General features: G+C 45.4%; 1 protein-coding gene across 1 annotated transcript in view; it reads right to left on the bottom strand.

Moving 5' to 3' along the window:
• LOC119197673 (oxysterol-binding protein-related protein 10-like) overlaps positions 1-12,207 on the bottom strand; it is a 34,824-nt gene that overhangs the window by 4,958 nt on the left and 17,659 nt on the right. Inside the window, exons 7-8 of the mRNA XM_037454191.2 lie at positions 3,761-3,925; positions 832-1,360 (exon numbers count right to left, since the gene is read on the bottom strand). Of these exons, the coding sequence (XP_037310088.2) occupies positions 832-1,360; positions 3,761-3,925 (694 nt within the window). The remainder of the gene's footprint in view (positions 1-831; positions 1,361-3,760; positions 3,926-12,207) is intronic.

Here is a 12,207-nt window from a genome sequence, read left to right as displayed (position 1 = left end):
GAGGATAAGACACTCTGAACTCAATACATCCTCAGGATTTCACCTCCTGAAGCTTCCTACGCATCAACATGCGGAGTCAGTGTGTCAGATGCATTATTGTCCCGTGTTGTTTTCACAGCAGCCCGGCGTTGGCCGTGTAAGATGTAATCAAGGTGAACACAAAGTGCAAACGTGCATGATAGCGCTCTGTTTTGCTGGAGCGGCTTTCCAATTAGAGGCTGCAGATGGAGCACACATACGAGTGCTGCCGTTTCGGGGGGCTTTGGGGATTTAATCAGCTGAAGGAGGCTCTTGTACACTCCGCAAACAGCTGTGTACGTCAGATTGTGATCATGATAAACCATTTATTACATTACGCACTGCTCTGACATTTTTAGTTTTCTTGTTAATGTTACTCAAAAACGGACAGATTTTTAATAATAATCATCCAAATATATCTACTGGTTCTTGTTACCTGCAATTTATTTATTTCATCCAACATTAATTAACATTTCTGTCGGACCCGAGTAACTGACTGTGATGGTGTAAGTACAGTCTCTGTGGTTATCCTCACACATCAGTTAGCATGAAATCCTGGGAAAAGTCTCCCCTTATTTAACAACGTAGGTCTAGGACACAAAAAATTCCCATTGTAGTTAAGTGTATTAAATGTATTAGTAGATATAGCTACAAACGCTGGATGAGACCCGCGCATCCCCCCCCACCTCTCCTCCCATCACAGACGTGCACGGTGTACAGCCTTTCATGGTCGGGATCAGACACGATAGATGAAAGTGCAATTAGTCATTCTCACACACTTTTTTTCTCAGGGAATGCTGCACGTTCTCTCACCTTCTCCGACCATGGACACTCCGACAGACATGCCCAGGAACTTGCTCTTGGTCCAGACATGAGTGTTGACGCACATCCTCTTCTCCTTGCACTCGCAGTAGAAGCCCGACACAGGTGGGTGGTGGGACACCTGCTCCGCCACGAAGCGAACGCAGTAGCAATCTGAGTTTGTCCTGCGGCTGGCGTCGGCCCCCCTCTGTTGTGAGGGGGGCCCGGGGAGGGTGCAGGCGGCCGTGGGCGCCGAGTTGGCCGCGGTAAAGTTGGCGGTCCTGAGAGGTCGAACGCGGTCCCGGGGCACGTACCAGGAACAGTGGAAGTTCTCACCCAGGATTGGGTTGTAGGGCTTCTTGGCCACGGCGCCCTTCCGGCCCTCGTGGAAGGCCGTCAGGTAGTACTCCACGAAGCGGACAATGCGCTCCTCTGACGTGCAGCCGGAGGTGATGGAAAGGAACATGTCTGGGTGAGCCATGAAGTTGGCGTACATCTCCAACAGGGAGCGCTTCTCCAGGATGAAAGTAGGCAGCACAACCTGAGAGAGGGAAAGACGGGGATGTACATGTGTTATCTACCGTGTGACCGTTGGGCCGACGCAAGTTTTAGTTTTTAATCTCGTCATCTTGCTGCAGTGGAATGGAGGGCGATATCTGATTTTTGCTTTCCACACACAGACACAAACACATAGACACCAGAAATAAAGTTATATTGTGGCAGTGCCGGCGCTCCGCACACGCACATCACGCGCTGCGCGTAGGGCACCAAGTGCCTGGGGGGGCACCAAAAAATCTGGGACGTGAAAAATCATCACAGTAGGCTACTAGTATAAATAACAAATAAAATATGTCTAAAGCATGCTAATATGCAAATTCAATACAAAGTCAAAAAGTAATAGGCCTAGACCAAATTAGTGGAGAAAAAGGGGAACCTCCTGTGCGCCCCCCCCCCCCCCCCCCCACCTCCCAGTGGTTTGTTCCATTATGCCTCAAATCTCAAATGTGGCAGACAGCTTTGAAACGGCTTCGAAAAGGCATCAAGAGTCGGGGGCGGAAAAAAGAAGAAAGAAGAGACAGCGGGATGATGCTCGCGCGTCTCTCTCAGCTAAGACAATGTTTTAAATCAGGGGTCCCCAAACTTTGTCTCGTGAGGACCGTTGCTAGCGGTCACCGGGCGGCCGGCTGCCCACATGTACTCGCGCTCATAATGTCCGCACGGACCGCCGGTGGGTCGTATTCGGTACTCGTCCGCGGGCCGCCCCAAGTTTCTGTTACCGTTTCTGTTATTTGTTTTTTATGTTATCATTAAAGTTTTTGCATAACAATCAGCTTCAAGAGGTATATCCCAATCTATGGATTGCTTCGTATTGCACTGACTCTCCCTGTCACAGTTGCTGAGCGAAGCTTTTCAAAGCTCAAACTAATCAAAACGTACCTGCGCTCATCAATGGGGCAGGAACGTTTAAGTGGTCTGGCTGTCATCAGCATCAATGGGGACGTGGCTCAGAAACTGTCATATGACCTGAGAGCTGATTTTGCAGCTAGGAAATGCAGGCGTGTGCCTCTGTAGGGCCTTTGACAACTGATGGTAGTGAAAATGTTTGTAATATAGTTCTATCGGATAGCAGAATGGTCTCTTTTATAGAGATGGTAAAGTAAATTCTACTGTGCAGTTTGCACTTTATTATTATTATTTGTACTTACTGAAGAAATGTGCACATTATTACTTACACGGTTATACTGTATACTTGAATACTTTCTGCGTTTACAATGTTCAGTTCCAAATCTGTGTTTTTGGTAATTGTGGTGGTGTTTGGTATTTATAATTTATAATTTTATCTTTTATATAATATATTTCTTTTCATGTTTGTTTATGTTAATTATTTATGTTTAGAAGTTATTTGGGGAATAAAGAGAACCTAACTAAGACATTCTGAATGGTTGTTATTCCTTTGGTGGTGGTTGGTTGGTTGGTTGGTTGGGGGGGGGGGCACCACCAAGCATTTGTGCTTAGGGCACCCAAATGGCTAGCGCCGGCCCTGTATTGTGGTAACTTACGCAGAGGGCTGCTTAACAGCTCTATGGGTATTTTAGGCAGGAAGAAAATCAATAATGCAACAGTGAGAACTGTCCTTTCGCATCGCTGACACATGAACTGGACCGTATGACGGACCACTAACTGCTTCAATGGTAAAGTGTGGTTTCATGTAATGTGACGGGCTGAATTGTACTTTGGAATTTTTCCAGACACTCTTTTGTCCTTTAGATTACATAAAGTCAAGCCTATTACACAACGGACCGGCCATATGACACCTCACGGGCCTTTTGATCGAGCCACACCGGAGGGCACAGTTGAAAAGTCGATTCCTGTCACACTGCAACATCAATATGGACATGGCAAGAACCAATGGTTCTTTCATAATCTGCTGATAGACCCCCCCCTCCCCCCTTCTCTCAAGTATTCAACGTCTGAATCTCCCTCTGTGCACATCGGCGGCACACAATCCACGCAAACCGGCGGTAATCAGGTCTCAGAGTCATGACAATCACATGACCAGAGGACATCTGACTGATACTTATGACTAAATACCACAGAAGAGAGGGGGGCCATGGAAGAAAAAAAAGAAGAATAATAATTTTTAAAGAAGACCAAAAATAAAAACAACAGACAGTATGGTCCCTGTCATTAGTTCCGTCACGGTACACTGGTGGGCCCCCCCCCCCCCCCCCCCCGCCCGGGCGTGGACCTCGGCGCTCAGCACTGGGAACTGGCTTTCCAGCGTGATTAAGGAGAAACAGAGCTTGGTCGTCTCATGACGCTACGTGGCGCAGCTGAGTAAGCTTGCTGTGAGAAAACCCGGGACAGCAGCTTTCTTATTGAAGGTCTGGTCTTTTCACACACTTGATGACAAATGATGATGGCAAGACCTTGCACTTACACGAGTGAGGTCCATGCCAAGTTTCAGCTGGGACAGCAGGTGAAGCATGATGCTCCTCTGGTCATCCAGAACTCCCAGGTCTTCCTCCTCATTGTCATCCGTGTCTGTGACCTCGTCGCAGGGGTCCAGGGTTTCTGGGGTGCTGGTTTGGCCCTGCTGCTGTCCCTGGTGGCAGAGACACACGTGACTATTGGTAAAGCTAGTAAGAAGATAGAATGCAGAAAAGGAGCCGAATCCATCGGCAGGCTTGTGCCCAATCCACACCCAGCAAGTTAAATGCATACCTATGCATAGCGACATACGCAAGGACCACTGTTTTGTTGTACAGTATTTGTTCAGATGTACACTGTGTGGACCCATACCTTTAGGCCTTTAGCTGTTTGTATTGGTGTTGAACCCTTAGTTCAAAGGTTAGGGAAAAGATATAGGCTGCAGTGAAACAAGCCCCTTTAGATCATTATTTGCTTTCAGCTTTGACCATTTTCTCTTCCTTGTTTCCATTGGTGCGTTTCTGAATGCTTGATATGAAAGATCCCTTCTCCGGCCCATCATTCTTTAGTTTTTGTGATATTTGTCTGTTAAACAGTCTAATGTGTGGAAGCAGAAAAACAGTGCATGACAGTAAATAACAATCCATGTCCAAGTCAGAAGTCCTAAGAATTATTAGGTGACATATCATTTAAATCATGAAGGTAAAGCAGCAGAAAAAGATTCCTCAAATGAAAGCAATAATTCATCAACAAGACAAGTGAAACTCAAATTGCCCATTGACCTGAATGAATGTAACACGTAGCACGTTCAGAGGAGGTAACAGCATCAGCTGCAGCATCGTGGACGTTGCATGTCCTTAAAGGTACGCTAACGTTTCTCCAACAAGTTCTGCGTTTCCCTTATATTTCATTTTTGATGAATACATTTGTTTTCTGTCAAACTTTGAGAAATCAATAACATTTTGTATTCTTTGTATTTGCTGCTTGTAAGAAACAAATGCACATAAAGATAATGCATCATCCCAAGTCATCACCATCACAAATAAGGCCTATGAGGATGATCATGCAATTTATGTAAGCAAAAAACCTCTAATATCAAGGAATGTAACATCATCAATTTGTCTTTGGAGTTTGCTTCGATTTCAAATACTGATGGACATTCTTTAGAATCTGACTTTTTTTTTTACTAGAGTCTCCCCCTCTGTCCTCTGAAATGTCAATTCAAGATATTTCCACATGAGCTTCATTTATCAGACGCAGGGGTTGCGGCCTACGTGTACCGCATTTCGTTGCCTAATCCCAATAATATGGTGTATGCATGTATTGTGGAGCTAAAGTGTGTGACAACATCCAAAAGTCGTAACAAAACTCGCAAACTGTCCCTTTAAGCCCGAGAATCTAAAAGAGGAAAATACTTCTGAATTATTCATTAACAAATCGGGTTTACTCTGAGGTTATGTAAGACTGTCCCACACACACAGTCCCGCTGTCTCTCCCTCTCTCACACACACACACACACACACACACACACACACACACACACACACACACACACACACACACACACACGTTTTCTTATCTGTGTGCCCAGTTCCTTGCTGATGGCCAGCTTCAGGAAGTTTATTACAAGTTGTAAATGGCTGGGCTGTTTCAACTGTCTGCACCCCTGCCATTTGCACACAGCACATTTCACTCTCACACACACACACACACATACAGCTGCACAGACATTAACTATAATCATGGAAACTCTCTGGATCAATGCTGTTGCAACACAACAAAATAATTCATATAATAATAATAATAATATAATATCACCACATGCCTGCACACACACACACACACACACACACACACACACACACACAGAAGTTATATCCCACTCACGTTGTTGGGCTGGCATGCAACCCCTGCTGACTTGGGAGTCCTGCTAGATTTCATGTCCACCATCCAGAGTGAGACAGACAGAGACCCCGGCTGATGTCCCAGCCCTGATGCTACCACAGCAAGTGACAAACGGAACCGCGGGCAGAAGAGAGGCCGACAGACATTGATGATGAGGAGAAGAAAGTGATGTGAGGTGAGCAGAAGAGGATGGAAATGAGAAAATGAGATGCACAGAAAAAGAGAGAGGGGACAGAGCGCAGCCTGCTACACTTTTTATAGGCAGATTAAAAGTGATGCCAACCAGCCTTTCTACCCCCCACTGGCCTCCCTCTTTACACAAGCCCCGCCCCTACACATACACACAGTGTTACGTCACAATCTTTCCCTCCCCATTTCCTTCTATCCTCCTGCCTCCCCTCACTCACTCTGCTCCGCACCTTCCCTGCATGTTTCATCCGTTCACTTTTATGTCCTCTTTCCTCTGTCCCATCCCCCCTCCTCCCTCGGTACCTCCTTCCACCCCTGGCTACACAATGACGTGTACAGTCTGCGTAATTACCACTATGGAAGCACCTGGGAGCTGAGGGCAGCTGCTCCCTGTGCCGCTCGCTGCGCATGACGTGTTGGTGTTAACGGCTAGCCTAGTTATACCATCCTTTAAAAATAAATATTAAAAGAAAACGCATGAAAACCTCAAGGGACGGTCCCAGTTCCTGGGGGGACCATGGGGATGGTCGCCAGTGAGCCCGGCAGGGACCGTCCACATTCACATTCTGGGCCGCTGTGGCTCAGAGGTTGTCTTCCAATGAGAAAATCGGTGGTTCGACCCTTTCCCGCATGTGTGATGTGGATTCTTTGTTAGTGTGGATGGAAAGTGGCACCTTGCATGGTAGCTCCTGCCATCAGTGTAGGAATGGGGGAGTGTCATGTAGTGTTGTAGCACTATATACACAATTTTAACTACAGAAATGTTATCATATGGTTGCAAAACTGACAGCAGCACTGAGCTTGGCAGAAAAATGATTGGTGTTTGAGATACATGTCTATATTCAGGTTCAATCCAAAAGGTGTGCTCAATATTTGTGATGCCTTCTCAATCAAAATTAAAGTTTCAATTTTGAAAGAAGCCCAGAAATGCTTTTGAGATGGTATGTTTCTGCATTCGGTCAGAAGAGGTGATAAAGCAGGATCACATGATTTTCCATGGACGGAGGAAACCAACGTAAGATAAAAGACTTCCGTCAAATGCATCCCAATTTCTTTGTAATCCCCTCTCCACGCCTTCCATCAGATTGATTCAGGTTGAGCTGTTAATTTCTTGTTCATTGTCATGGCAACCAGATTTTGAGATCATCTGGTTTCTTCTGCAGATTAACAAACAGCGGGATTTGGATAATATTTAGTGTGATCGGGGTGTAGGTTTCAGTATTAACAATCACTTATATCTGTCTTCACTGGCTCGGGTGGATGTGTGAGTGTGCTGGAGCCTCCCTAAATTACAGGGGGCAAATGCATGACCCTCCCTCCATTATAAATAAACTTTGTTAGGTTAACATCAAAGTTAGACTAGTTTTAGAGACAATAAAAAGTAAGGCATTGCCTTTTTTTGACCATCATCTGGAGCGCAGAGGGAGTGAACGCTATAACCAAAAAAACACAAAATGCAAAACCTGATTACAAATAATTGCATCATCCGACATTCTGTCTCAACTGTGTTTCAGATCCTAGCCTTATAGTCAGAGAATTCCATGTATGAGGTAGTGTGTGACTGAGACTCAATGTTTTTGAAGTTTTGAATGAACAGATGCGAGTAAGCGCGTGTGTTACTTTGTTGCGTGCTGTCGAGTGAGTGTGTGTGTGTGTGTGTGTGTGTGTGTGTGCCAGCAGAACTAAGCAGGAATCTTTTAAAAGCTCCTTCGTCCTGAATAATAAATGAATGAGTGGTCCTCAGAGAAGAGTGATGACGCCACTTATGGAAACTGAAAAAAAGATGGAATTTTCCATGTAGTGACTGTAGGAGGACCAGAGACCGGTACATACAACAAAGAGATGGGGACAACTTAAAGGGACAACACAATACGGCTCAAACCGAATGGGTGCACATCAGAAATGCTTCCAAACCGATCAAATTGAAGATGCAAATCCTATAATTCTGTAACACATTTCCCTCATTTCATTCATTTAAAGCAACCAGAAGTAGGTGCGGGAACTCCTGTAGGTGCGGGATTAGCTGAAAGCCAAAGTGCCGTTTAAATTGATGCCAAATCCTGAGAAGGTGTATCATGGGAATATTTGGAGGTGGATGCATGAAAGGGGGAAAGAGTTCTGATTGAAAGTTTCACGCTGTGAACTGCAGCTGTATAGGCGCACAAGCTACATCTACCAACCAGGAGCCTCCGCTGACTTCATCCACGGCACACGTTGCGTGACAGATAGCCAGAGTACCCTGGTGGTGTTCGGACCACACCTGAACGATTCCTCCAGTAGACCATGTACCGTCGGAGAGCTGGGAAACAGGCCTCCTCTGACTGTCACGCACCACTCCCTCCTTCCACGCACATCTGCTCCATGTCATTACAGAGCTCTGTTTGCTCTGGTTTCGGCGGCGCGGCAGACCGAGGCGCTCCTCTCTCCGGTGACAGTGTGCTCCTCTTTAGAGGCTCACCGGAAACCGCATCAGCACCGTCCTCCTTTCTGTTTGATTGAAAGCAGCTCATCTCGTCCGCTCTGCACCACACTTACTATACTGGTTAGTGGCTTACTGATATAAGTGCTCAATTTGTTATACCATATCTGAGTCCTATGTCACCCTCAGTTATGAAGAGTGTAGGAATGTGACATCTCTTCATGTCAATGATATATTTATTCATTTGAATGAATTCCTCAACTTACGGACTAGATAGTTAAGAAATAGAGCAGAAAATGTAATAAGAATAAAGTCATACAAATTTAAGAATTGTTTTTTTTCCCTCTATTCTGCCGTATAGAGTCGAATAAAATGTCTCTACTGGAGCCGCTTCTCCAAAATGTGTTTTTATTTCCTTTTGGCTTTTAATATGAAACTGACTAGGTGTGAGTTGGTAAGCGCGTCCTTTGACACAATTAAAGTTCTGGTGCTGTTCTTCTCTCTATGCCATGGTCACGCACAGGCTGCTGTAGTGTGGCGCCCCCTGGTGTTGGGAAGACATACTGTTTGTGAGATGAAAGAGAAGGTGAAACAAAAGCTCCTGAGCCTGACAGACAGACAGATCTCTCTGCACTGATAACGTTTGGTTACTTTGCTCCGCCTCCTGCAGATGGTTCACACCTCTCTCCCGTCTAGGTGTAGTAAAGCAATGTCCTTGTCCCCTTTAAGGGATATTTACTGCCCCCCTTAGGATCGATATTCATTGGATTGGGTTCACTTATACTGCTAAGCTACCTTTAACTTAGATCATTTCTCATTTGCTGTGAGGACAATGCGTGTGTAGTGAGAGATGTACACACCATTAGAAACATCTCAGAAACAACCTACCACCATCCACAACCACATGATGAGGATTCCATACTTCATCACACGATGCCATCTGAGCCCACTCGAGGCAGAACAAATAATTTTCTTTCATCGTCATCATGTGTGCCGTCTAAGTGTATCAGCGGGATGGTTCTGGAGAGACGGCCGGGCTGCATGAATGTAATGGATGCTACGTGGTGTCAATCAGCGATGATGAGGGAGATCTCGAGGGATGAAGCAGCTGTCACTCAGCTGAAACAAAGGACCGGGGGAAAGTAAGTGGATGGACTGTGGACAAATTGTGGCACTTTTAGATCTGGTTTCAACCAGATTCAACCAGCAGCCTGTCGGGGTGTCTTCTCGCTGGTGGTAATGCCATGACCATTTTCTACCAGTTGGGTATATTTATTTGTGTTAGTGGTCCTGCTGTATGTTGGCCAATGGTTTTTACACTTCTGGTTATTGCTTCTTCTGTTAGGTGTCCATTCAACAAGTTCTCACTCCCAATTGATCACACATGACGCTTTGTCAGGGACTCTTAATGTCTGATACCGGGGGCCTTTGGCATTTGTATGATAAGTCACAGTTATTGGTCTCTGGTAGCCCCGCTTGACACTAAATTGACCATCATTTACTAAATAAAATTCATGTTGTATTGACATTGACTTGAAACTAGCAATTGAGAGCACAAACTCATGTTGTTAATTTTTGGTTTAATATACAATCCAGTGGTGGCCACATGTTGGCCGGCAGTGGAAGGATTGTTAGATTATGAAATGTCCACCAGAGCTTCACTTTTCAAACTCCCACTCGGGCAGACTGGGCTTATTCAGAAAGCGGGCTTAAAGGGACACGAGCTAAAGCAGAGGATTTCATTCAGAGACTAAATACAGCTATATTCAGACCGAGAAAGTGAACATAGGCATGATATGTCCCCTTTGACAGCGGAGAAAACTGATTTCTACAGAAGGAGAGAGAGAAGCTAAAGGCAGAGAAGCAAAACAGACATCAATACGTCACCGATGCCATCTCTGGTCCAAGGCCTACGATTGATGGCACTCATTACAGGAGCTGGGTAGAAAAAGCAAACTGATGGGAGCTGGAGGGTCACAGTGAGAGAACATTAGTGGTCTGGTGGGCTACTGGTTTGTACACAGTGCCATCACTCTCTTCACTGCGACCCACAGTAAGAACTAGCATTAGCATGGCTCAAGGGGCAACGCAAAGACCCAGACAATGACAGCCTTTTGAGTCAAATCTATACCAACCAGATATGGCGGTGTGTCGCTAAGCAGGTCAAAGCCCACAAAAAGCATCTGCTCCTGCTCCTGTAACCAGCTATGGCGTCAACAATCAGTCAAGATCAACTGCCCGCCTGTTGGTAAAAGGAGCAAATTATGTTTTTTGTGCGCACAGAACGGCAAGGCTCATTGTCGAGGAGGAAAAGCTCGGGGGCAAAGTGTTCGTCGCTGGCTGCTCAGAAAGAGCAAGGAATGAGACTGTCTACTGAGTGGAGTGGGTGTTTAATATCTACTCTTTGGAATGAAGCCAAAAAAACATACTTAAGCCTAGATTAAAAACATGGCACCAAAAACGAAACGAACAGGACAAGTGTAAAATGCAAAGGGTAGTAATGCAAGACAAACTGCTGATTGTTGCAAAAGGCCAATCAAATCTGTAAGCGTTAATAAACCGATATGCCAACTAACGGGATCACACACACATACCAGTGACCTTTGACGCCCCAAAAACCCCTCCGTTCGTCCTCTAGTAGGTTGAATTCTGGCCAAACTTGAAGACATTCCCTTCAGGCCTTCCTGAGATAACGTGCTCACAGGATTGGGGCTCATGTGAAGTCATATTGACCTCATGAACGACATACTGTATGTTGTTGGTGAGTGCAGGCGGACCACCAAATGAGAAACACTGTGGTGATTGAGCAATCTACCGCAGAGGAGGTGTTTGAGGGCTGCTATTAGCGGCGCTGAGCCATGATGCCACACAATGTCTCTTTGTGCTGCTCCAGTTGGACGGGATGACAGAGAAAGACAAGGCTGGCGTGTTTTAATAAACATGGGGTAGATGACCCCTTTTTGGAGGGAGTGTTGTCACAGACTGGAGCATCAGCAGAGGAGCAGGGCCAAAACACAGCATGGTGCCACATACCCACAATACACTGACACCAGGCCAATGTCCTCGAGGAAGTCCCTGGGCCGCTTCATTTCCAGATATCCTTGAACTGCACACTTTGCACCGTGTTAAGGACTTAAACCAGAACGAATTGGTTCAGTGTGAACACAAGGATGGGCAGCGTTGTATTTTTAGAGGATGTGTTGAAAGAAGCGTCAAAGCTGTTTGTGAAAACCTACGGAGCGTTTCAGCGCTCTGCTTTGACACTTGTGTGTATATTTGCAAGCTCCAGTCTAAAGCTTTAATGAGCACAGTGTCTCCATCTGACGTCTTTCTGGGCAGGGCCGGCGCTAGCCATTTGGGTGCCCTAAGCACAAATGCTTGGTGGTGCCCCCCCCCCCAACCAACCAACCAACCAACCACCACCAAAGGAATAACAACCATTCAGAATGTCTTAGTTAGGTTCTCTTTATTCCCCAAATAACTTCTAAACATAAATAATTAACATAAACAAACATGAAAAGAAATATATTATATAAAAGATAAAATTATAAATTATAAATACCAAACACCACCACAATTACCAAAAACACAGATTTGGAACTGAACATTGTAAACGCAGAAAGTATTCAAGTATACAGTATAACCGTGTAAGTAATAATGTGCACATTTCTTCAGTAAGTACAAATAATAATAATAAAGTGCAAACTGCACAGTAGAATTTACTTTACCATCTCTATAAAAGAGACCATTCTGCTATCCGATAGAACTATATTACAAACATTTTCACTACCATCAGTTGTCAAAGGCCCTACAGAGGCACACGCCTGCATTTCCTAGCTGCAAAATCAGCTCTCAGGTCATATGACAGTTTCTGAGCCACGTCCCCATTGATGCTGATGACAGCCAGACCACTTAAACGTTCCTGCCCCATTGATGAGCGCAGG

The sequence above is a fragment of the Pungitius pungitius genome, chromosome 11 (assembly GCF_949316345.1).
Source record: "Pungitius pungitius chromosome 11, fPunPun2.1, whole genome shotgun sequence".
NCBI lineage: Eukaryota > Metazoa > Chordata > Actinopteri > Perciformes > Gasterosteidae > Pungitius > Pungitius pungitius.
This window is presented reverse-complemented; position numbering and strand designations above follow the sequence as displayed.